The following is a 26,426-nucleotide window of genomic DNA, read 5'->3' on the forward strand; positions in this document are numbered from 1 at the left end:
GACTTGGAGATCAGAAGAAGAAGGAGGAGGAGGAGGAGGAGGAGGAGGAGGAGAAGGAGGAGGAGGAGTTTGGATTTATACCCCACCTTTCTCACCTGTAAGGAGACTCAAAGGGGCTTACAATCTCCTTTCCCTTCCCCCCTCACAACAAACACCCTGTGAGGTGGGTGGGGCTGAGAGAGCTCCGAAGAACTGTGACTTGCCCAAGGTCAGTCACCCAGATGGCGTGTGTTGGAATGCACAAGCTAATCTAGTTCACCAGATAAGTTTCCACAGCTCAGGTGGCAGAGCTGGGAATCAAACCCGGTTCTCCAGATTAGAGCGCACCTGCTCTTAACCACTACGCCATGCTGGCCAAGAATCTTGCTGTTGATGGGGGAATGCTGCTGTATTTTGAAGACTTGCACGGGTGGGGGATTCAGCCAAGGTAGCCGCTCTTGCTGAGGAGATTGGGGCCTTCTTGCACACATCCAGTGTTGTAGCGCCAAGAGGGCGGGGTGCACACGATGCACTGGGCGCTGCAGGGGGAGGGCGAGGGTGGGGTGGGGGCATTCCAGGGGTGCGGGGCGCATGCTTGCCCTGAGCACAGTTCCCCGTCGCTCTGGCCCTGCACACACCAAACTGAAGTGACCCGCCAGTTCTTTGGCTGCAGGGGCGTCATCTCCTTGTAGAAACACCCAATGTTGTCCCTAAAGATCCCCACGGCTCTCTGGTGACCACGCAGGAGAACTAGCCGTGCAGCTGACTCAGCCAGAAAAGCTCCAGACGAAATTGCGAGTGACTCCTCAGAGCACGCCTGGAGCGAGATGTTATGAAAGCTTCTTTTCCCCTTCCTTTATACGCCGTTCCGTCAAGGAAACAGTTTCCGGAGCTCCCATTCTTTCCAGCCTCCACAGCAGCTGATTGTGGTACCTTAAATCACCCATCTCCATCCCGTGAGGGATAATAAGTGGAACCTTCGAGAATGGATTTCATTTCAGAGCAAAGGTTGCGCCCATAAAACCTTTGTTTGTTCTGCTGAATAAACTCATTCAGGCACCAGGTATAAATCTCTCTTTATTAAGTATTGGAAACTCCAAGAAGATGGATCGTGTTTCTTTCCCTCAGATATCCCGGACTGCAGACTCAGGGGTTTATTGCCACTCCTCTGTGGTTTCTGTGGATGTGCCGGCCGTTTTAAGTGTTTGGAACTTTGCAAGATGGATCTTTACTGCTTGCAACGTGACAAATTCTACGCTCCGTGTAGAATTTTCCTGCTTTCCCAAAAACCTTTGAGGCACGTGGGCCATTTTGAAATGTTTTCAGCAGCGCGGCCCATCATGAAAATGGATTATGTTTCTACAGAAATTCCTAAGTTATTTATCTAATTATTAAAATAATAACATCCCATCTTTCCTCTTTGTTCAAGGTAGGTTACAATAATAGTTAACATATCTCGAGCTAAAATTAAAGATAAGATACCAAACCCACAAATCCTTCCCCCCCCCATCCCCCAAAGCTCTGGCAAACAGGCCGACCTTGAAGTAGAAGAAGCCTTTAGCCCCTGACATCTGGGCCATTTGTCACCCAATGAGACTCGCCATTCCTCCCTTTTGGGGGGAGGGAACTTTAAACAATAGAATGCTGGACGCCATTCTAATTATTAGCATTAGTTCTTATGGTTTTTATCGCTGCTTTTAAATGTTTTAGCTATCTTATATTGTTATTTCTACATGTTGTACACTGCCCGGAGCCCTTTGGGGATAGGGCGGTATAAAAGTCTAAGAAATAAATAAAGAAAAATAAAGAGTTTGAATTTATATCCCACCTTTCTCTCTGTAAGGAGATTCAAGGTAGTTTACCAATCACACCAATCCAAAAACCTTTATTAGGCCTAAACCCGAAGTACCATACATTCCAAGTACAAAAACAGGATCATTGTTATATATCATGTAGAACATGGATTAAAAATGTAGCAACTGCTTCAGACATTTCTACATGAGGGCTGTTCAATAGCTTGGACATTTTTAGTTTGTCTGAGAGAAACATAAATTCTAGAGGTAGTAAAGCTCCCAGATCAGTTCAAATATCATTATGCCTCGAACAGTAAAGCAGGATAGTTTACAAGCTCCTTTCCCTTCCTCTCCCCACAACGGACACCTTGTGGGGTAGGTGGGGCTGAGAGAGTTCTGAGAGAACTGTGACTAGCCCAAGGTCACCCAGCAGGAATGTAGGAGTGCGGAAACACATCTGGTTCACCAGATAAACCTCTGCCTCTCAGGTGGAGGAGTGGGGAATCAAACCCGGTTCTCCAGATTAGAGTCCACCTGCTCTTAACCACTGCTCTTCCTTATAAGGCAGATGCACACTGGATCCACCTGCCATATTAAATGTTCCCAGGAAGGCCTTCTTACTGACCCCATTGGGGGTCAAGCAAGATGAAGAGGTGAAAATAACGGGAGCAGACAGGAAAGTTAGCAACAAGAGATGTGATAAGCAAGCCCTTTGGGTTTAATATAAACCCCAACGAAAGAAAAAAAAATGAGTTAATGGTGTCATATTGTCATCTGTCATATTGGTGTCTGGTCATCAAAATCTAGATGACAGTTGTCACATGACACAGCCTCATTCTGGGCTTAATTGGTACAGAACTGTGATTGGGCAGTAAGCCGTATATAAGTCTGAACTGCACATAGTTCTGTGAGACACTTGTCTTTGCACTGCCTGGCGGAGCGCTGTCTGTGAGAACAACATTGTGTGAACGAATAAAAGTGGGACCGTTTCTGTGAAGCTGAAATTGCTGTGTGCGTCTGAGTTCCTACTGCGTTCCTGTGCGTTGTGCAACTCTGCTACCCGGGGATTTACTCCATACCTTCACAAATGATTCAATATTTTAACTTCATTACAATATTTTGACTTCATCGCCTTTTCAACGTATTGTCAGCTTCCTTTTTAACCTGGTTAAATTGGCGGAAACTCTCGGCGGTTGTGTGAGAGTCCTCCTCCCCCAGAGATTGTGTCCACGTGGAGCAGAAGACAGCCATTTTTCTCCCCATGGGGAACCATACCTTTCAACTGCCCCATAGAACTTCCTTCCTTGCTATGGTCCAAACAGTACTATTCTCTGACTCTGGGTAATTCTGCACATGGCAAAAATAACTGGTGTAGGACACTATATAACCCATTGTGTGTGTGTGTGTGTGTGAGGGGTACTTCGCACAGGTCCCATCCCCTAAGCCAGTGGTGGCGAACCTATGGCACGGGTGCCAGAGGTGGCATGCGGAGCCCTGTCTGCGGGCATGCGCAGAGTTCGTCATGTGTGTGTGTGTGTGGGGGGGAATCGCCCCCCCCCATCTAGGCTGGCATGGGCTGCTGGGTTCGATTATTAGCATTAAACCTAAAACCTAGTTTTGGGGAAGTAGTGTAGGTAACCCTGTTAAGTGCTGTTAAACCCCGCTGATTTTCATGTGAAGAACTAAAGCGCAATCCTTTACCTGGGAGTAAGCTCGGTTGCTGGTAACGGGGTTTGCTTCTGAGTAAACCCTCCTAGGGTTGTGATTCGAAGAGTTCCACGGTTACCTCAAAGCAAAGCCACCGACTACCACCAAGCTTACTCCCGAGTAACTCATGCCTCAGAGCCAACCATTTTTTTCTAAACTAAAATCTCAGTATTCAGGTTAAATTGCCGTGTTGGCACTTTGCGATAAAGAAGTGGGCTTTGGGTTGCCATTTGGGCACTCGGTCTCGAAAAGGTTCGCCATCACTGCCCTAAGCGAATCTGCTCTGTGTTGTTTCCCTCAACCTGGGATTTTCAAAAATTGCTAAACCAGCGATCCTTTTGAAAAAATCTGGGTTGGAGCCACTCCCTGACGAATGGCCAGGCAGGAGGTGCTCTTATTTCCCTCCCTTCCACTGTGCCGTCCGTGGTCGGGGAATCCGCCTGCCATTGTTTTTTGCTTTACTTTGTGCATTCCGTCTGTGTAGTTACGCAGGTGCAGCTGACCATGCTGCAGGATGATTAGCACGGCTATGGGGGTTCATTTCTGCATGCCTGCGTAGCTACGCATGGGTTGCAGAAAATTATAAAAAGAGAGAAGCGTCTCTGTGCAAAGGCGCAAAAGCAACCTGGATTGTTTCCATGAGCTCCAACCACTGCCTGCCCAGCACGTTAGTGAATGGGAAAACAGGAAAACGGGTTCCTTTATCACAACTGAGCCCTTAGGGGGAGGGCGGTATAAAAGTGGAACAAATAAATAAATAAATAAATAAATAAATAAAACTGCAACCTGTTATACATTTGCTGTGCAGAATCGACCTGTTGCACATATGACTTTTTTTTTGGGGGGGGGGGGGGTTGCTGCTGATTATGAAAGGAGCATCCCATAAAAACTTAGCAGAGATTATTAACCAGTAAAACAATTAACTGAGATACGGAGTCCAATTACCCAAACATTGATTTGGGCTTAATCACCTCCATTTGTCCTTGCAGAAAGCAATTTTCAAAATCTGCAAATGGTTTTTGTTTCTCCCTCTTTCTAGATTGAGGAGGATACGTGGCAGAAATACTACCTGGAAGGGGTTGCGAATGAAATGTACACAGAGTATCTTTCTAGTGCCTTCGTCGGTTTGTCCTTCCCTGCTGTTTGTGAGTAAGTAGTCGCGGAGCGATCAATATCTGGGTCCTCTTTTGCGCTCAAGTCGTATAGCAAACGGATCAGGCCTGTTTCTGATTCCGGATGTCATTGCTGAAGTCCAGAAAAATTAAATGTCAAATATATAGTATTATGTAACATTTCCTCAAATGCAAATGCTTTCCGTGTCAATGTGTTTTGAATCAAACCATAATATGTTAGAAACAGAATGAAGAAAGGGGTTTTGGGGTGTGTGTGTGTGTGTTCTTGTAGTGATTTGCCAATATTAAGACTTGGATCTGTTTTCTAACAGTGCAGCGGAACCATGAAAACCAGAGTCTAGAATTCGGCACTTTGTTTTAGCACTGTCTTTCCATGAAGCAAATTTAGCCTGTATTGAAGTGAAAATGGGTTTGAAAGTCTGGTGTGTGGCGGGGGCGGGGGGGTGGGGTGGAGAGTGGAGTCCGATTTCTGGTGGTCTGAGTAGGCTTTGGTCCCCTGTAGCAGTTGTCGCCTCTTCCCATGACAGAAAAAATCAATTTCTAAAAATGAGACAGATTTTTTTTAAAAAAACATTCACAATTATGCAGGTTAAAGAATTTGACTTTTCTTCCTTTGGGAATTTCACATTCATTCATTCATTCATTCATTCATTCATTCATTCATTCATTCATTCATTCATTCATTCATTCATTCATTCATTCATTTATTTATTTGATATACCGTCCTATCCCCGAAGGGCTCAGGGCGGTGAACAATAAAATATAAAAACATACATATAGGTTAAAAACAATTACAGTCTAAAACGACGTCCCACAAAACCCATATGCAACCCCCCCAGGAGCAAAGTAGTGGGTCCTGATGTTGGTAGGGACCCCTGTAGAGCGGGGGGGCGGGGGCATCCTCAGCGGCTGGTCTCTTCGAAGGCCCGGTGGAACAAATCGGTCTTACAGGCCCTGCGGAACTCTCCAAGGTCCCGCAGGGCCCAGATAGCAGGTGGTAGAGTGTTCCACCAGGCAGGGGCCAGAGCCGTGAAGGCCCTGGCCTGAGTGGAGGCCAGCTGCATCATTCTTTGTGTTAAAGTAGCGTGTGGTCAGGCCTGGAGACTTCCTGGAGGGGGGAAAAGTCCTGCCCCTTTAAGAGAGGCTTAACGGCATGTTATTTACTAGTTGATGTAATTTACCTTTCTGCCATTGGAAGACATCAACTTCCCATTTCTACACATTGTATCTCCATCAGAGAACGGGACATTATTTTTCTGTAGGCTTTTGGGCAACTGTAGTCCCAGAATAGGCTTGCATAGTTTGCTACTCTCATAATATTTTGGTTGACAACGAAAAAAAAAGAATCAGGTAAGTTCTCAAGGGAGGCAGACGTATGTACGTAAAGTGCTGTCAAGTCATAGCCAGTTTATGGCAACCGAGTGTCAAGCCATAACTCAAATCAGACTCTGTAACTTGAAGGTTTAGAAGTCTTTATTGGCAGACATCAGTTGGCAAGAGGGAAAAAGTCAATTCTGGCTAAACAACCAAACACCCCCAATATGTCCACCCCAGTTCTCCTCCCCCATCCCTTAGCTCTGCAGAAAGTGCAGAGGGAAAGAATGCAAAACAACTCAAGGTCAAAGAACTGAGATAAGGACACCTGGCCCCAGGCGCCTCTACTTGGTTGCCTAGGCAAAGTGAAAGTAACTGTCCATCAGCCACCTGTCCTGGTGCCCCCTTACCTGGTGCTAGGCTCCTGCCTGACACTGAGTAGGGTTTATAAGGCAAGAGGAATGCAGAGGTGGTTTGCTGTTGCCTCCCTCTGCATAACCACCCTGCACTTCCTGGCAGGTTTCTCATCCAAATCCTAACAGGGCCAACCCTGCTTAGCTTCTGAGATCCGGCAAGATCAGACCACCTGGTTCATCCCAGTCTGGCCACTGAGGCAGATGCACCTGATTAATTTGTGACCTAATTTAATTTGCAGCATAACCACAAATATGTAGGCATATGTTAGGTCCAGCTGCTTCCCAGCCTTTGAAAGGTGTGGAGCTGGATTAAGAACATAAGAACATAAGAAAGAGCCTGCTGGATCAGACCAGAGTCCATCTAGTCCAGCACTCTGCTACTCGCAGTGGCCCACCAGGTGCCTTTGGGAGCTCACATGCAGGATGGGAAAGCAATGGCCTTCTGCGGCTGATGCTCCCAAGCACCTGGTCTGCTAAGGCATTTGCAATCTCAGATCAAAGAGGATCAAGATTGGTAGCCATAAATCAACTTCGCCTCCATAAATCTGTCCAAGCCCCTTTTAAAGCTATCCAGGTTAGTGGCCATCACCACCTCCTGTGGCAGCATATTCCAAACACCAATCACACGTTGCGTGAAGAAGTGTTTCCTTTTATTCGTCCTAATTCTTCCCCCCAGCATTTTCAATGGATGCCCCCTGGTTCTAGTACTGTGAGAAAGAGAGAACAATTTTTCTCTGTCAACATTTTCTACCCCATGCATAATTTTGTAGACTTCAATCATATCCCAATCATATTTTATAGACTTCAATCATATCCAGCAAAGTGAAAATAGTCACGCCATAAGTGCTGGTGGATGAGTTCAGGTTATGCCATTATAAACAAACAAGGGGGTGGGGAGGGACAGAAATGAGGAGAAATCCCGTCCCCCCCCCTTACCACTTTTTCTGGCCTCCCCACTCCCTGCCACTTCCAGTGTCAACCTCACACTTCTTCCCCTCCTCCTTGCTGTCCCTGTAGCAGCCTCTGTGCCGCTGCTGCAGTTCCAATTCTCAAACCTCAGTGGTTTCCATGCGCAGACTTTGCTGGCGAGTTGGGTGGGTTAGGGTTTTTTAAAAAGGGTTTTTTTTTCTACACCACAACGATGACTGACTTCTTGGTGCAGATTTAGTGTTCTGCGGGGGCGGGGCGTGTTGCGTGTCGTGGTTCTGCAGCAGAGCTCTTGTGTTTATGCATCCTCAGTCGGATTCAGTTTCACTGTCTTCCCAAAACGCTCTTTTGTGGAGTATTAAATATCCCTCCTGTGAGTGGAAACATGTGCAACGGGTGCCCTTTGGTTCTACTAAAATGTCTTTTTCAGCATAATATTTTTCAAATGAAAAACTGGTGAAGGATATCCTGTGTATCTGCAGTCTAGATCCACCGCCTGACAGATTCACATGGCTGACCCCGTTGCCACTTCTCCCAGCCGGGTAGTAGTTCTGGTGAGGAAATGCTGTCATCAGCTGTCACTAGGATCCAGGGAGCACGAAATGTCAACCATGTCAACAGTCAAGTTACCATAAATGCAAACAGGGTGAAGACATACAGGTCCGAGCTAGATAACAGTCTGCAGATAAGCGATCCTTCAAAATATTGAATCAACTGTCATTCACCTAGAACAGTGGTGGCGAACCTATGGCACGGGTGCCAGAGGTGGCACTCAGAGCCCTCTCTGTGGGCACGTGCAAACAGAGTCGCCCCCCCCCCCCACACATCTAGGCTGGCCTGGGCCGCTGGGCTCGATTATTAGCATTAAACCTAAGTCCTAGTTTTGGGGAAGCAGTGTAGGTAACCCTGTTAAGCGCTGTTAAACCCCACTGATTTTCATGCAAAGAACTAAAGTGCAATCCTTTACCTGGGAGCAAGCTCGGTTGCTGGCAATGGGGCTTGCTTCTGAGTAAACCCTCCTAGGGTCGTGATTCACCCATTGGAAGAGTTGCACGGTTGCTTCAAAGCAGAGCCACCAACTACCACGAAGCTTACTCCCGAGTAATGCACGCCTCGGAGTCAACTGTTTTTTTCTAAACTAAAACCTCAGTATTCAGGTTAAATTGCCGTGTTGGCACTTTGCGATAAGCAAGTGGGTTTTGGGTTGCAGTTTGGGCACTCGGTCTCAAAAAGGTTCGCCATCACTGACCTAGAAGTTCACACAGCAGAAAACTGAATGGATACAAGGGACCAGATTTCTATGAGCCACAGAGCTGCAGCTATGCAGGGTAAGGCCAACGAATGAAAGGCTCCTTCCGCATATGCAGAATAATGCACTTTCAAACTGCTTTCAGTGCTCTTTGGAGCTGTGCGGAATGGCAAAATCCACTTGCAAACAGTCGTGGAAGTGGTTTGAAAACGCATTATTTAGCGTGTGCGGAAGGGGCCTTAGGTGCTGTATCAGAAGGATTTCATTGGGCTGCCCTGGAAAACTGAAAATCTGCTTCCTATCCTTTTCTTGATACGCCCTTGATGAAGAAATCTCAGCCAGGGATGGCTCAACCAGGACGTACCAGGGTGGGTTTGAAGGTGTGCCCATGATCTTGGCTCGATGCATAACGATCAGGGTAATGGTTCCAACGTTTGAATATCGGACTTTAGAAAAAAGAGAGCTCTACGCAGCATCTTCCACATGACATTGTAAGCCTCTGGTGGAGGTGGAATGCGCCCAGCTGACTTATGACGAACCTATTGGTTTGTCAAGGCAAGAGATATCGAGAGGTGGTTTGCCATTGACTTCCTCTGGGTAGCGACCTTGGACTTTCGCAGGGGTCTCCCATCTAAAGTATTCACCAAGGCTGACTCAGTTTAGTTTCTGATCTGAGATCTAACAAAATGAGGCTAACCTGAACCATCCAAGTCAGGGCAACCCCCCCCCCCACATTTACATTGGTTTGTGTCAGAAAATTTGGATAACAGCGGTGTTGGGGGGTTTCCGGTCTGTATGGCTGTGTTCCAGTAGCATTTTCTCCTGACCTTTTGCCTGCATCTGTGGCTTGCATCTTCAGAGGATCATCCTGTTCGAAATCTCACAACACCCCAGTGATTCCAGTGGTGAAAGCCTTTGACAATAATTTGGATAACAGTTTTTAAAGAAATTATCTACACCTTATTTTGTAAAACTGGTATGAGGTCTCAAATGATATTTTCATTTTTGCATAGCACAGGGGAAAAAATGCAATGGTTTGCTAAAAGGGGATCACCAACTTTCACGTATTTAATAGAATTGCCACCATTCATTCATTCATTCATTCATTCATTCATTCATTCATTCATTCATTCATTCCATTTTTAAACCACCCTCCCCAGAAGGCTCAGGGCGGTGTACAACATTTTCATATCAAATAAAACAATAAAACCAATATACAACAGTAGATTAAAATTCCCAGCACAACAATTTTATACAAGTATGGCGACTTCATTCTCCTAACCCCAACCCTGCCCACCGGAGGCCTAGATGATATGGGGTCTGATGGCTATCCCTGCTGGCCAAAAGCCTGGTGGAACAGGTCCATTTTACAGGCCCTGCGGAAACTCTGTAGGTCCCGCAGGGCCCTGGTCTCCTTAGGGAGCCTGTTCCACCAGGTAGGGGCCAGGGCTGTAAAGGCCGGATCTTTTTTGGGCCAGGGTTAGGGAAGAGCGGAGGGCCATAGTGGGACAATACGGGGAGATGCGGTCCCTCAGATATGTATGCCCAATGCCGCTATATGGTCAAACATATCTCTGCAATTAGGAGGCTGAAAAACTAATACTTTATAACAATAAATGCAGAAGACTCAAGGGACCCTTCTGAGCTGCCCACCCTGCCCGCTTCATTTCCATGTGGTGGGCAAACTTCAGAAGCGGCTTCTATGGTTTACTTCAAGGGTCACCAATAACTTTTTTTGACACCCACCAAGTGTTTTTAGAAAGTGGGTGGGGCCAGGTGCTTCTGATTGGCCACTGGAGATCCAATGGGCAAAGGCAAATTAAAATAACATTATTTCAGTGGCAGTTGCTCTCATTCTATCTCACTGTTCTTTCCCAGTGTATTTTTTTTCAACTTAACCTCCTTTGCCCGCATACCTGGGCCTCTTCTATATGTAAGACACTGTGTCTTATGGCAGCCATTCTGTGGTTGGCTCCTACTCCTGTGGCCACCATTTTGAGATTGCAACTGTTGTTCTGTGTCAGAATTTTAGTAGTACCCACAGGCTCAGAAAGGGGCACGCTGACTTAATTTATACCCCACCTTTCTTCCCAACAGACATTCACAGTGGCTTATGTCATTCTGCTTTACTCCATTTTATCCTGCCAGTAACTCAGAGGTGGACTGAGAGGGAACTGTGCCAGGGGCACGCACGCACCCTGTGCCCCTGCTGCAGCACCCGCCCTGAAACATCCTCGGAACGCCACACCACACCCCCTCTGCTGCTCCACCCGGGGCGCTGTGCCCCACCTGGCCCAGTTGGCGCTACGCCATTGCAGTAACCCAATAAGGCAGGTTATGCTGAGCTTGTGTGACTGGGCCAAGATCACCCAGCAAGCTTCCACAGGAGAGCGAGGTTTGAACCAGGTTCTCCAGCACGCTGACCATGATACCACGGGGGGGTTGAATTTAGCCCTTTGTGTGAGCAGAACTGTTTTACTGATTGAAGCGCTCACCAACACATGAGTCTGTAGTAGTTAATAAAGGTTTGCAATTGACTTGATTTAATAGTGGATGATACGGGCATTCCTTATAACAGTGATGGTGAACCTATGGCACGGGTGCCAGAGGTGGCACTCAGAGCCCTCTCTGTGGGCACGCACAAACAGAGTTCATCATGTGGGGGGGGAAATTGCCCCCCGCCCACACATCTAGGCTGGCCTGTGCCGCTGGACTCGATTATTAGCATTAAACCTAAGACCTAGTTTTGGGGGAGCAGTGTAGATAACCCTGTTAAGCACTGTTAAACCCCATTGATTTTCATGCGAAGAACTAAAGCGTGATCCTTTACCTGGGAGTAAGCTCGGTTGCTGGCAATGTGGCTTGCTTCTGAGTAAACCCTCCTAGGGTCGTGATTCACCCATTGGAAGAGTTGCATGGTTGCTTCAAAGCAAAGTCAACAACTACCACCAAGCTTACTCCCGAGCAACACACGCCTCGGAGCCAAACATTTTTTCTAAACTAAAACCTCAGTATTCAGGATACATTGTCGTGTTGGCACTTTGCGATAAATAAGTGGGTTTTGGGTTGCAGTTTGGGCACTCGGTCTCAAAAAGGTTCACCATCACTGCCTTATATCATCCTGTATGAATCTTGGCCGAAAATGGCTCCTGATAAACATAAGAACTCAAATGCTCCTTGTGCCATTTTGTATTATTGCTAATTGGGCCCTGTTGGGCAGGACTGATATGAAGCAACCCCCCGGGGTCTGCAGCTCCAAGCCTTTTCCATTGGTGAAACAGCTGCGTTTCCCTGTGGTCCTTGGAAACACATTCTGATGTCCCTGCCCTGAATCCACGGCTATCTTTTGTACTGCAGCAAAGTCATCCACAGAGAAGGGCTCTTTGTTGAGCTCTGGGCGCCTGCTCACCACATTGGCATTCGCTTGAAGCATTTGATTATCTAGAGGCTTAATTACCTGCTTTCAGGTTTAAAATTAACGAGAGACTATAAGTCAAGCCTAACCAACACGTTAATGATAATGCGACTCCTTGACTCAGATTAATTAAACCTCGGTAGCAATTAGAATGTGGCGTTGCCCACTGCCGTGCTCGGAGCGTGGATATTTTTATCGTTATAAAGGATGTCTTCCTTTCCACGATAACAGAAGATCGCAGAACGAGTTTATCGTTTGTTCCCGAAAAGGGAAGTGAATCGGTTGCTGTATAATTGTAATGAAATTGGCCCAGAAAACTTCTTAGATAAATACGCACAAGGGTGTAATCGACCCACCTCATCACACTGAAGGAGGGATGCTCCGAGGGCTTTATTGGAAGCATCCGCATGAAGAATAAAGGGTCTAGCCAGATCAGGATGCCTCAGAATTGGTTCAGTAGTAAAAGCACGTTTAAGAGACTCAAAAGAGACTTGGCAAGCAGGAGTCCACAATAAGGTGGCCCCCTCCTTGCAATAATCAGGTTTGGTAGAACAGCAATGATTAAGATCTCATGTATCTAATCTGGAGGAATCGGGTTTGATTCCCAGCTCTTCCAGCTGAGCTGTGGAAGCTTATCTGGGGAATTCAGTTTAGCCTGTACACTCCCACACACACCAGCTGGGTGATCTTGGGCTAGTCACAGCTTCTCAGAGCTCTCTCAGCCCTATCTACCTCACAGGGTGTTTGTTGTGAGGGGGGAAGGGCAAGGAGATTGTAAGTCCCTTTGAGTCTCCTGCAGGAGAGAAAGGGGGTATAAATCCAAACTCCTCCTCCTCCTCCTCCTCCTCCTCCTCCTCCTCCTCCTCTTCTTCTTCTTCTTCTTCTTCTTCTTCTTCTTCTTCTTCTTCTTCTTCTTCTTCTTCTTCTTCTTCTTCTTCTTCTTCTTCTTCTTTTCTTCTTCTTCTTCTTCTTCTTCTTCTTCTTCTTCTTCTTCTTCTTCTTCTTCTTCTAAAACTATACTTGGCTGGAGCAGGTGAAATGGCAAAATGTCTGTCATGCTTCAGAAGCAGACTTTGTCGAGTCGACTGCTGTTCGGTATTGGGTGATAATCTTAAAGCAAGATTATCTAAAACTACCAAGAGAAACACAACTTTTCTTAGATGAAAAAAATCAGAAGAGGTTCAAGGCCCCCTAAAATTGTTCAGATGAGTTTGGTATACTGTCAGCAGATTCTGTTGGGTTTTTTTTTTTAGCACTGAAGTCTGGTAACACTGGAGTAATTGTAACAGTGGAGAGTAACTGCTATTTGTAGGCCTTTATAGCTATCTCATTTTAATCCTTTTAGGAGCTCAGGGCAATGTGCATTTTATTCCCCATTTAAGTGAGTGAGCGGATGGCAAAGTGGGAAATTTTGAACCCAGGCCTCCAAGAACCTAATCTTATACTCTGACCACTGCACTGCACTGCACTGGCTCAAGTAAGAACAGAGTTCTGTGCAATAATCCTGGGCGAAGAAGAAGAAAATTTCAGAGGGTAGAGCACTTAGATTCAAGCAGTCGTGGGATTAAGCCGGTTCGCACCACTTCGTCAAAACCGGTTGTTTAAATGGTGCTTGTAAACAACCAGTTGTTAAATTATTTGAATCCCACCACTGGATCCAAGTCTTAGAGACCAACGAGATTTGGGAAGGGGCGTGTGTAAGCTTTTGAGAGCCAGAGCTCTGATGCAGGTACCTGATGAAGAACACTTGGACTCTTGAAAGTTCATACTCTGAAAGCCTTGTGGATCTCTAAGGATGCTACTATAAACCTACATATTCTGAGGAGAAAATCACAAAGTGTGCCTGTCGTGTTGGGTCCCCATCAGGAAGAACAGTGGGTACAAATATCTAAAAAAAAAGAGAGAAAGCCGTAGCTTTTAATTCATTGTTTTGCAAAACTTTTCCGGTGATGTCCAATTCAAGATGTCGGGTCTCCCGAAGCACAGTAAAACCATAGAGCAGCAATTCCCAACCAGGGTTCCGTGGTACCCTGGGGTGCCGTGAGCATGTCCCAGGGGTACCGCGGCAATGCTACCAGACCCCCTCACTTTTTTGGTGTCTCCCACCGGCACCAGCAAGGATATGGAGTTGGCCCAGGGGGCGGGGCCTGCCGCAAGGTCATCAGCCACTCCCCCCACCCAGTGTTTCCCTTCACCCTGGGAGGAAAAAGTGGGGGGGGGGTGGCAAGCAGGGGAACTGGGAGGGGAAGGTGGGGGGAGGATGACAGGGGTACTGTGATATATGAAGAGTGAGGTCAAGGGTACCGTGATGTCGAAAAGGTTGGAAAACACTGCCATAGAGTTTTTGCAAAATACACAACTGTGCCCAAAGTCACTTCTGGCTTTAACCAAAGTTACATCAGCATGCTGGCATGATGCTGGTATGCCAGGCAATGCCTCCTGACTTATTTTGGGGAATTGGCACTACAGCCAGGCAGTGGCGTAGTGCTAATGGGGACATGGGATATTCCATGTCCTCGGGGTGCATGCCAATTAGTCAAGTGAAAGGGCACCGGTCGCCCCACATGACAAAATGGCATGCGTCTGAGCCGCCCACTGCCAAGCCCCACCCCCTCCTGCAGGTCAGCCGGGGGGGCCATGGTGCTGCAGTGGGTGGCCCAGACAGGCATCTGCCATCTGCTGAGCCCTGCCCCCTCCCTGCAGACTGGCTTCTGCCCTCCCCAGGGAGGGCAGGGGGGTGGGGCGCCATGGCACTTGACCCAGGCGAGCACCGCAGTGCAGGCCAACCGAAGAGCTGGCCTGCCACCGCAGTGCCCATCTGAGCCACCTGTCCGAGCCGCACCCTCTCCGCTGGCTTCTGTAAGTGGGGCACGGGGAGCCAGGGGCGGGTGCATGGAACACAGGGATGATAGATCTATCCCTAGTTCTGTGTTGGTGAACTTATGGCACTGCAGCATGGTCAATTGGCATGGCAGGGGCTGATGGGAATTGTAGTCCATGAACATCTGGAGTGCCATAGGTTCGCCACCACTGCCCTAGATTCTCATCGGGATGTTTTAGTGAAACAACAATACAGAAGATTTCCTCTTTAATTTATGCAAGTGAGAATCTCAGCCCCTCAAAAACCCTGATTTAATTAGGAGAAAAATATATTTCCCCCTGGGCGGGCAGGCAGGCACACTTGGCCTCATCTCCTGTGTTCAGGAACACCTGTGTTCAAATGGCTCCTGTTAACAAATGATGTTGGTAGTTAAAAACAAGGGAAAGAGATTAAAACATTATAAAGATTATGATGTAATTTCCCATTTCTTTGTGGATCTCCACATGATACTTACATAGGGTGCAAACGATCCAGCTGTTTTAAAGTAGTTCTGTTTCTAGTGAAAAAAAGACTTTTCTTCATGTCCTGATTATACCACAAACTTACATTGATAATCTCTGTTAAAACCATAAGCTTTTTGTAACTCAGATGTTTCCAAGAATCTCTGGGAAGAGAAAATTGCTATTCAACCAGTTTGTGTCTGTTGTCCTCAAAGCCAAGAATTTAAGTATGTTATATTGGGCTAGGATTGCAGAGTTGCAAATTCAAAACCTTATTTGAGCATGAAGATCTTGGATGTTAGAGTTGGTCGATACTAGCCAGATTTGTTCCAATTTGGATTCGGACCAGATTTGGATCAATGGGCTTGGATTGGCCGAATTCCAAACCTTGCAGATTCGGACTGCCCCGAATCTGTGGGAACGTCCGAGAATTTTGGATGCGTTTTTATTTTTTTTTATGTTTCCCATTACGGCCTGCAGGGGGAGCATTTTTAGACATATCAGCACCAAAATTTCAGTGTATCATCCAGTGACTGTCCTGATGATACCTCCTATGTTTGGTGCAGTTTGGTTCAGGGGGGCCAAAGTTATGGACCACCAAAAGGGGTGCCCCATCCCCCATTCTTTCCAATGGGAGCTAAGGAGATGGGGGCTACCCTTTTGAGGGTCCATAACTTTAGCACCCCTGAACCAAACTACACCCCCGCAGGCACCCCCAGAAATTTGCCCAAGATTCTTTGTTCTGCAGTGACTTAGCTTCATTTCTGTCAATGGGGAATTTCTGGTGGAGGGCTGTGGGGTGCACATTTCTGAAGGTACAGTCACAAAATTTTCAGGGTATCTTCAGGAGAGTCTCTGGAGGACACCATCCAAGTTTGGGGAACTTTGCTTCAGGGGGCAGTGGGAGATGGGCCCTACCCTTTTTGGGTCCCATAGAATTGAACATTCTTTGTTCTGCAGTGACTTAGCTGCATTGCTGTCAATGGGGAATTTCTGGTGGACCCCATCCAGGTTTGGAGGACTTTGCTTCAGGGGGTACAATTCTATGGGACCCAAAAAGGGTAGGGCCCATCTCCCACTGGCAAACCACTTCCATTTGCCTCTTGCCTTGAAAACTTCTCCTGTGGCACAGTGACCTGGCTGGCACCCGTTGCCTGGCTGCTCCCTTGTGCTGGGGCGCTGCTTGCCAGCACCCAAGGCTGGGCCCTGTAGGTAAGTGGGGGGTGGGGGAGCGCAGGCCTGATGATAAGAGGGGCACAGGGGGGCGCAGAAGTGGGGAGCGCCCAGAGCAGTTATTGTCCCCGGGTGCCATTTTTCCCTGGAACACCTTTGTTTCAGCCATGTTAAGGCCAGACCAGCGTGAGCTGTGATGAGAGCAAAGACTTGGCTGTGGTCCTTTCAAGGGAGAGGGCCAAATACAATTCTGGGTTGACGTATCCCCGTGGTGGCGAACCTTTGGGACTCCAGATGTTATGGACTACAATTCCCATCAGCCACTGCCAATTGGCCATGCTAGCAGGGGCTGATGGGAATTGTAGTCCATAACATCTGGAGTGCCAAAGGTTCACCACCACTGACGTATACCTTGATGTCTCCCAGCATCTGGGAGGAAGGCTGTCTTCTCTTGCCCACTGAAGACTGATAGATTCATCGATGCCTCCAATGAGTCATTCTGCCCCAAGGCATCTTCTCCCTTCCCACAGCAGGTGAAGCTGATCCCTCACCTCCAGCATAGACTGGCAAGCCCAAGGTTGGAAAATGCGTGGAAATTTGGAGGTAGATCCTGGGGAGGGTGGAGTCTGAGGAGGGGAGGGGCCTTAGCAAGGCCTAATGCCATCTAGTCCACCCTCCAAAGTAGCCATTTTTTCCAGGAGAACTGGTCTCTGTCGTCTGGAGATCAGTTGTAATTCCAGGAGATCTCCTGACCCCACCTGGAGGATGGCAACCCTGTCTCCAAGTAGGAGCGGGTCATTGTATGGCCACGTCCCATTCCCAGGCACAGCCCACATTTGGGAAGTGTAAGGCTGAGCACACTCAAACAAAGCAGCTTAAAAAAGAAGAACTTCCTTGACGTATGTCGCCCTAGGTACAGGGTGCTGGAACTGAGGATTCGTATCCTCAGTTCCAGTATTTAAACTATTTACAAAAATAGTCAGCAACCAATCAGCTTTTCCCCTCCTCCCAGCTCCTGGTCTCCCATTGGTTCTGAAGCTCTGGTGGAATGTAGCTCCTCAGTTTGTTTTCCCGCTCTTTTTGGAAAAAGGTGGGAGCCAGTGCATGCTGGGAGTTGCAGTCCTGACAGGAAGCTTTCCTGACAGACAATGGGTTGTTGGAAAAACAGAATGGTTTTTTTCTTGGGGTGTTTGGGGTTTCTGGGCTATATGGCTGTGTTTGAGTAGCATTTTCTCCTGATGTTTCTCCTGATGTTTCGCCTGCATCTGTGGCTGGCATCTTCAGAGGATCTACAGAGGATCTGCCAGCCGCAGATGCTAGCAAAACATCTGGAGAAAATTCTATTGGAACACGGTGATACAATCCGGAAACCCCACAACACTCCTGTGATTCCGGCCATGAAAGCCTTTGACAATACCATTTCCCCCGCTTTTTCTTCTTTTTTTAAGGGCTCCCCCCCTAATTTTATCTACCTGGAAGGTAATTCATATTGTGATCAGCTCCTTGGGAAGGCATTATTTAAATGGGGGACACTGAGCAAAAGATATTCCTGGTGCCCTTTTGGTCTTTAACCTAAAAGTTCGTCCTCTTATCTTCTTCGGTACCCCTGCTTTGCTAATCCCTGCTAGTGAGACCTTAAACTGACCTATCATCCACTTTCTTCAGAAGATGCTGAATGCCCCACATTATGTTTTGTGCACAATTTGTGGAATTTGGCCAAGCATAATTAGAAGCTGGGCCACTGGATAACTTGGCTGCTTTGGAGGGTGGTCTGGATGGTATTATGCCCCCCCTGTTGTGGCCCGGCCCGAAACCCCATGCAATTCCAAAATCTCCAGTTATCACCCAACCTGAACCTGGCAACACTAGCTGATGCGTGTATCAGTGTCTGCCTGTTGGCTTCTAACTAAGGCTATAGAAAGGCTTGCAGAGTACAGCTTTCTAGAAACCTCAATTCATGGTGTCATTCATGTGTCTTACTGTCTCACGCAACATTTGCATGTGTGCATTACGAGTGGGAACAATGACATGGCATCTGGTCTGAATAACGTAAAAACTTAGAAATCCATCCTTGTTTATAGTTACAGTTGTCTGTGTATGAAAAAGAACAAATCTGTGAACTTTAGGGCAAGCAGGATTTTTCCTTCACACAATCTAGAGTGCACTTAAGTTACTCATTTGGTGTGACTTGGGAGTACGAGAGGATATTGTTCCCGTTGCTTGGTTTTTTAGCATGTCTGTATTAGTTGAGCCGTTCATGCTTTTATCGAATTAGTATTTTAGATGAAATTGTATATCTTTGAATTTGATGTGGGCCGCTCTGGGCCAATTTGGAAGAGCGGCATATAAATCAAAGAACGAACGAACGAACGAAAGAACGAAAGAATGAACGAACGGACGAACGAACGAACGAACGAACGAATAAATGAATGAATGATTGATCGATCACTGGTAAATGTTAATTTGTTTTTTAAAAGAGTTCTCAAGTAATAGTTCTCTGTTTTGCCAGTTTCACTTTTAAAGAAGTGTGAAGACACACAAGTGGGGAAGCAGCAGGAACAATTGCTATTCACCTCAGTCTAGGTTCTTAAAATATACTCTGACACAAACAGCGCAACCCAATATTTTCTTTTACCCTGGGTAAAGACGGAGGCTTAATGGTAGCAGGAACAGAATTGCCACTTGTTTTCAACTGCGATCATGTCCTGATAGCATTTGTGAGAAAAAGTGTTCCATCACTTTAGTGACATCTCTTCGTTTTTTTCTTTTTTATCTCTTCCACCAGACTGGTCTTTGCGAAGCTGAGGCTCTTAATGATAGCCATAGAATACAAGTCGGAAAAACGGGAAAGCAGGTATGTGGCTGTTGACAAGAACGGACTGGTTTGGGCACCTTTGATTACCTGGCCTGCTTCCAAGCTTTCTCCCTTTCCTCCCCCAAATGGGATTTTCTACCTGTATCCCAAGTTGTTGCAACATCACTTCCCACCAGCGTATGTAACCTACTCAAATGGCTGCATCATCTCTCCCCTGAACCGGACTCCCATCGTGTGGGTGTTTTCATTTCTGCTGCTTTGGGGGCTTGCTTTCGTTAAACTTTGAGGATGGTTTTCCCCTCTTGACCTTCATGAGGGATTTCTCCAGTTGAAATACTGGAACGTGGCTGTCTGAGGTTCCAAACTCTTCTGCTTATCATCATCATCAACAACAACAACATTATTGTTCATCTAGTGCAGGGGTTTGCAACCTGCGGCTCTCCAGATGTTCATGAACCACAATTCCCATCAGCCCCTGTGGATCTCCAGATGTTCATGAAATACAATTCTCATCAGCCCCTGCGGCTCTCCAGATGTTCATGAACTACAATTCCCATCAGCCCCTGTGGCTCTCCAGATGTTCATGAACTACAGTTCCCATCAGCCCCTGTGGCTCTCCAGATGTTCATGAACTACAGTTCCCATCAGCCCCTTTGGCTCTCCAGATGTTCATGAACTACAATTCCCATCAGCCAATTGGCCATGCTGGCAGGGGCTGATGGGAATCGTAGTTCATGAACATCTGGAGAGCCGCAGGTTGCAGACCCTTCTAGTGCCTTCACTGTTCCTTGTGCTTTCCAGAGTGCAGGAATGCAGCTCTGAGCTTCCAGGAACTGGCAGTGAGGGACACAGCAGGGAGAGGGAAGGACACGGACTGAGGGATCAGGGGAACAGGCCAAACCGAGACCACTGATGCAGGCACTACTGGCCCCGCAGCTGTTTGCTTCACAGTGGCTTTCCCCCACCGTTTTTTGTTTACCAAGGGATTCTCCTCCTGCGAAGTGTCCTCAGCCAAGCCGCCATTTTGCCCACTTGCCACTTCCTCATTGTTTCTGTGCAACTGAGGGCGCATGACACAGAAGACTCTCCAGCAATCAACCCCAAGTGGCTCCTGAGTTGCTGGGTCGCCAGTGGCCACCTAGGGCAGTGGGCAGAGGTGGGATCCAGCAGGTTCTCACAGGTTCCCGAGAGTAGGTTACTAATTATTTGTGTGTGCCGAGAGGGGGTTACTAATGGGTGATTTTGCCACGTGATTTTTGCCTTAGTTACGCCCCTCCTTCGCTCCTCAGCAGTAGCGCGCAGAACTTGAAGCCGTCTAGCAGGAGGGTGCATTTGTTTCCCGCCCAAGGACCGGCATAGCGGCTGCATCCTTGTCACAGCCCTGCCCAGGAATGCCCCGCCCCCATCGTGCCCCGCCCAGCCCCATTGGCGCTACGCCACTGTTTGAATCCCACCACCATGGGAACCTGTTACTAAAATTTTTGGATCCCACCACTGGCAATGGGTCACCGGGAAATTTCCCGGTAAGCTGAATGGCCAGTCTGCCCGTGAACATTAGCTATTTATATTTTAATCTCGGCATAAAAGGCCAGCAACAGCAAACTGCTTTTAATGTATTGTGGGCACTTTTGGTGTAATAATAATGTTAGTGATAATAATGGTTTCCCTGCTCCCTCTAGTACTGTATATTAAATGAACTTTCTATGTTTGTTCTTCGTGGAGCCAGCATGAGCAGCCTTCTCCAAGGCTTGTTTTGTTCTTTGACTGTGACACTAGAGACTTTGACTGATTGAATGTTTATTTACGGTTAACAACCAGTAATACAATAATTCATAAAAAGGCCAAATTCCAACTTTTTACAGATGTAAGAGGTAAAAAGTTAAAGTATAAAGCAGAACTTACTTTAACGTTCCTCTAAAAAACTGACCATCTCCCTAGCTTTCTCTAGCTCCAGATGTAAAAGGGCATTGGGGGAGAAAGTCCTATTTGCTGGACAGAACTGCACTATGCCAACGACTGGAAATTATCCTGCAATATTGCAGGAAACAGACCATGCGGAGACTTTGACAAGAAGGAAGAGGGCAGAGGACCCTCTTCATTTGGGAGAAGTCCAGAGGTGGGATCCAGCAGCTTCTCACAGGTTCCCAAGAGTAGGTTTCTCATTATTTGTGTGTGCCGAGAGGGGGTTACTAATGGGTGATTTGGCCACGTGATTGTTGCCTTAGTTACGCCCCTCCTCTCAGCAGTAGCGCGCAGAACTTGAAGCAGTCTAGCAGGAGGTGCACTGGCGTGCGGGGCAGCCTGCGCCTGCGTGCATTCGTTTCCTACCCAAGGACCGGCGCAGTGGCTGTGTCCTTGCCACAGCCCCACCCAGGAATGCCCCGCCCCTCGAATGTCCGGCCACGCCCCTGTTGTGCCCCGCCCAGCTTCATTGGCGCTAAACCACAGTTTGAATCCCACCACCATGGGAACCTGTAACTAAAATTTTTGGATCCCACCACTGGAGAAGTCACCTTGATCTGGAGGAAGACCTCACATTTTGCAGAGCAAAATGGAAGGATCCAGGCCCACACCTGACTTCCGAAGACAAAGGACAACTGAGATCAAACTCAGAATCCTCTTGGACAGAAATTCTATCTGGAGAGACTAGTTTCCCCTAAGTTCAGCCCTTTACCCCCGATGGTGGCTTTCACCCGGAGAGCAGAAGAGGAGGCCACCACCCGGAGAACTCTGCAAAGTCCACAATCAGGTTGTGGTGTAGAAACTGGGAGATCCAAGCTCAGATCCATCTTCTGCCAGGGAGGCTGCCTGGGTGACCTGCTGGCTATTCTTCTGCTCGCACACTCACCTCTTTGGCAGGGTTGCTACGGGGATACATGGAGAAGGGGAGAATATTGTAAGCTATTTTGGGTCCCCCTAGGACAGTGATAGCGAACCTTTTCAAGCCTGAGTGCCCAAATTGCCACCCAAAAACCACATTTATCGCAAAGTGCCAACACAGCAATTTAACCTCAAAACTGAGGTTTTGGTTTAGAAAAAACAGTTGGCTCCAAGGCATGCGTTACTCGAGAGTAAGGTTGGTGGTAGTCAGTGGCTTTGCTTTGAAGCAACTGTGTAACTCTTCCAATGGGTGAATCACGACCCTAGGAGGGTTTACTCAGAAGCAAGGCCCGTTGCCAGCAACCGAGCTTACTCCCAGGTAAAGGATTGCACTTCAGTTCTTCGAATGAAAATCAGTGAGCTTTAACAGCGCTTAACAGGGTTACCTACACTGCTTCCCCAAAACTAGGTCTTAGGTTTAATCCTAATAATCGATCCCAGCGGTCCAAGTCAGCCTAGAAGTGTGTGTGTGGGGGGGCAGTTTGTGCGTGCCCACAGAGAGGGCTCTGAGTGCCACCTCTGGCACCCATGCCATAGGTTTGCCACCGCTGCCCTAGGAAGAAAAGTAGGGGATAAATAGGGTTGCTCGACCCTCTTGCATTTGGTGAGGAAGGACTGAGAAGCTGGAATCAAGGCGGTGTGCTGACGTCACTTCTGTAGAAAACCGGAAGGTGCATCATAATGTTGGGCCCTACTCTAGGATTCACAGACACTCTAAGCCATAGAGTGTTTGGCAATTCCTAGAGCAACCCCAAGGCCATTTCCAGTTTTGTCCCCATTTCCTCCCCCGTCATTCATCCTTCAGGTACAACCCTAGGGGGAAATAAAGGAAAGAAAGAATTTTAAAGTCACCTCTCTGAATTAATCTTGCAGATGACTAGATGAATCCGTGGAAGTTATTTAGTTATTTGTATTGTCGAAGGCTTTCACGGCCGGAATCACTGGGGTGCTGTGTAGTTTCCGGGCTGTATGGCCGTGTTCTAGCAGCATTCTCACCTGACGTTTCACCTGCATCTGTGGCCTGCATCTGCATCTGTGGCCTGCATCTGTGGCTGGCATCAGGAGAGAATGCTGCTAGAACACGGCCATACAGCCCGGAAACCACACAGCACCCAAGCAGGCACACCATATTGGGCACACCATATTGTCTGTATTCAGACAGCTGGAGGGAATCCTTTCTTCGCCAAACATTCATGTACTTTCGATGGTGTTTCATATGATCCTCTGAAGATGCCAGCCACAGATGCCGGCGAAACGTCAGGAGAGAATGCTGCTAGAACACGGCCATACAGCCCGGAAACCACACAGCACCCAAATATTTAGTTATTGTTGACATGCAAGGGTTCAGGGAAGAGCGTCATATCTGGGCACACCATATTGTCTGTATTCAGGCATTTCACACAGCTGGAGGGAATCCTTTCTTCGCCAAACATTCATGTTCTTTCGATGGTGTTTCATATGCTTTTGTTCCCAGGTCGGCTGCTTTTTCTTGGTACCCTTTTCCTCATTCATAGTCTCTGGCCTCATTTCCTCACCCTTTTATCTCACCATCAGAGCAGTATCAAGTTCCACATGATTGTCACAACAGTCCCGCTGGGTCTGCTGGAATGAGATAATAGCAGCTGACCCAAAGTCATCTGGTGAGCTGACTGGCATATTGAAAATTTGTCCCTGGGTCTCTCCAGCCAGACTTTGCCGTTCTAATTGCTTTGTCTCTGCTCGCTCAGGTGCATCCCACTTTCAGGACCATCAGGCGGTGGTTAAGTGCAGTTCTTCTGCACAACGGTCATCTCAGGGAAACCCTAGGATGGTCATTTGGTCTGAGATTGTAAATTCCTTAGCAGATCAGGTGCTTGGGAGCAGCAGCAGCAGCAGAAGGCCATTGCTTTCACATCCTGCATGTGAGCTCCCAAAGGCATCTGGTAGGCCACTGCGAGGAGCAGAGTGCTGGACTTGATGGACTCTGGTCTGATCCAGCAGGCTCTTTCTTATGGTCTTATGTTCTTAAGGCCATTGCTTTCACATCCTGCATGTGAGCTCCCAAAGGCACCTGGTGGGCCACTGCGAGTAGCAGAGAGCTGGACTAGATGGACTCTGGTCTGATCCAGCAGGCTAGTTCTTATGTTCTTATGTTCATTAAATGAGCAGTTTATCAAATTTGCCCCCATTTTATTGAGAATTTGAAATGGTGGGTGGGATTGCACTTCCAAAAGTATTGGCCTCCCTGTTTGGTGCTGATGGGTTTTTATCGACCTCAGTTATTACTTGAAAGCACAGTTGGAGGCCAATCCATGTACATTTTTGGTCCTATGTATTTCCTGAAACCCTGAGCTGGCATTTGATCTGTGAAAAAAAAAGTGGATTTGATTCCTGATGGTTGTCTTATGCAGGCAAATACCAAGACCTTTTTGGGTCGGGGGAGCACAAATTTGACAGGTGATTTTTACTTTTCTTTCAAAATGTACATCCAATATGTTTCCACTGAGCAGCTGCCTGACACACCAGCAGATGTGAAGCTTATGTTGGATCAATTCTGCTCATTGGTAGAATGGACAAAGCAGCGGCAACCTTAAGAGCCAGGGCTCACAGAAATTAATTAATTAATATTTATTTATAATTAATTTTATATGCCACCCCTCCCCCGAAGGGCTCTGGGCGGTGAACAACATAATAAAATGACAATTACATTAAAACCCCATTAAAACAATAAATTAACAAAATTACATTACATTGGCGTCCAACACAAAACTTCATAAACCCACCCTGGAAAAAAACAAGATGAGAGAGCGGAGGGCCCCCATAAGTATTAAGACCCAGAGTGTAAAAGGGGAAGAAAAGAAAGGGGCGGGGAGAGGAGCGCTCATCAGCAGCTGGCCCCCCCAAAGGCCCGGTGGAACAATTTGGTCTTACAGGCCCTGCGGAACTCTCCAAGATCCCGCAGGGCCCCGATAGATGGTGGTAAGGTGTTCCACCAGGCCGGGGCCAGAGCTGTAAAGGCCCTGGTCCGGGTAGAGGCCAGCCGCATCATGACTTTGTTCCTGGGTCAAAGAATACCAGCTCACTTTCTTTGCTGCAAATTTCTACTACCGCTGACCAAACACACATTTTAAAAAATGGAGCTTCACGCGCACGCGCACATGCACACACACATACTCACACTTCTAGATAACAGGTAGGTCTGTGGTGACGAACCTATGGCACTCCAGATGTTCATGGACTACAATTCCCATCAGCCCCTGCCAGCATTGCCAATTGGCCATGCTGGCAGGGGCTGATGGGAATTGTAGTTCGTGAACATCTGGGGTGCCATAGGTTCACCACCACTGAGGTAGGTTCACCTGTCTTTCTTTAAAATTAATTGGGATGATTTTGTAAAATTGAAAGGGAGAGGAAATAAATACCTCCATCACAAAACAAGGTAGGAAATACGACAACTTGAGGTGCATCATCAAGGATCCCCTTAGCTATTTGCCAAGCAGTCCTCAGCATACACCCGTTTGAACCCATGGAAGTCACTGGAAGTAGAAAGATATATCTGCTGAGGATAGTGGTTGGATCCAAAGCAGACCTGGGTGCATCTCAATTCTGAATGGATTCCTGCTTTCCTGAATTATGTTCTTACGAGATCCTGCTGACATCCCACAATGCTTTGCCAAAAGGCCTCCAATGCCCCTAGATATTCCTGCAGGCATTTCCCCTCCTTTTCAGCATCCTGCATCCTTTTTTCTCTCAAGCCTGAAGCATTTCCAGCAGAAAGACCCCGGAGAAGTATAGTTTCCCAGGATTCTTGTGCCCAACCTAATGACCTAGAAGTCCCAACAGACTAGAACATAAGAACATAAGAACAAGCCAGCAGGATCAGACCAGAGTCCATCTAGTCCAGCTCTCTGCTACTCGCAGTGGCCCACCAGGTGCCGTTGGGAGCTCACGTGAAGGATGTGAAAGCAATGGCCTTCTGCGGCTGTTGCTCCCAAGCACCTGGACTGTTAAGGCATTTGCAATCTTAGATCAAAGAGGATCAAGATTGGTAGCCATAGATCGACTTCTCCTCCATAAATCTGTCCAAGTCCCTTTTAAAGCTATCCAGGTTAGTGGCCATCACCACCTCCTGTGGCAGCATATTCCAAACACCAATCACACGTTGCGTGAAGAAGTGTTTCCTTTTATTAGTCCTAATTCTTCCCCCCAGCATTTTCAATGGATGCCCCCTGGTTCTAGTATTGTGAGAAAGAGAGAACAATTTCTCTCTGTCGACATTTTCTACCCCATGCATAATTTTATAGACTTCAATCATATCCCCCCTC

At 47.4% G+C, this 26,426-nt stretch overlaps 1 protein-coding gene across 1 annotated transcript in view; it reads left to right on the plus strand.

Moving 5' to 3' along the window:
* KCNMA1 (potassium calcium-activated channel subfamily M alpha 1) overlaps window positions 1-26,426 on the plus strand; it is a 657,488-nt gene that overhangs the window by 477,715 nt on the left and 153,347 nt on the right. Inside the window, exons 14-15 of the mRNA XM_048504456.1 lie at window positions 4,519-4,628; window positions 19,213-19,281. Coding sequence (XP_048360413.1) covers window positions 4,519-4,628; window positions 19,213-19,281 — 179 coding nt within the window. The remainder of the gene's footprint in view (window positions 1-4,518; window positions 4,629-19,212; window positions 19,282-26,426) is intronic.

The sequence above is a fragment of the Sphaerodactylus townsendi genome, linkage group LG07, assembly GCF_021028975.2.
Source record: "Sphaerodactylus townsendi isolate TG3544 linkage group LG07, MPM_Stown_v2.3, whole genome shotgun sequence".
Classification (NCBI taxonomy): domain Eukaryota; kingdom Metazoa; phylum Chordata; class Lepidosauria; order Squamata; family Sphaerodactylidae; genus Sphaerodactylus; species Sphaerodactylus townsendi.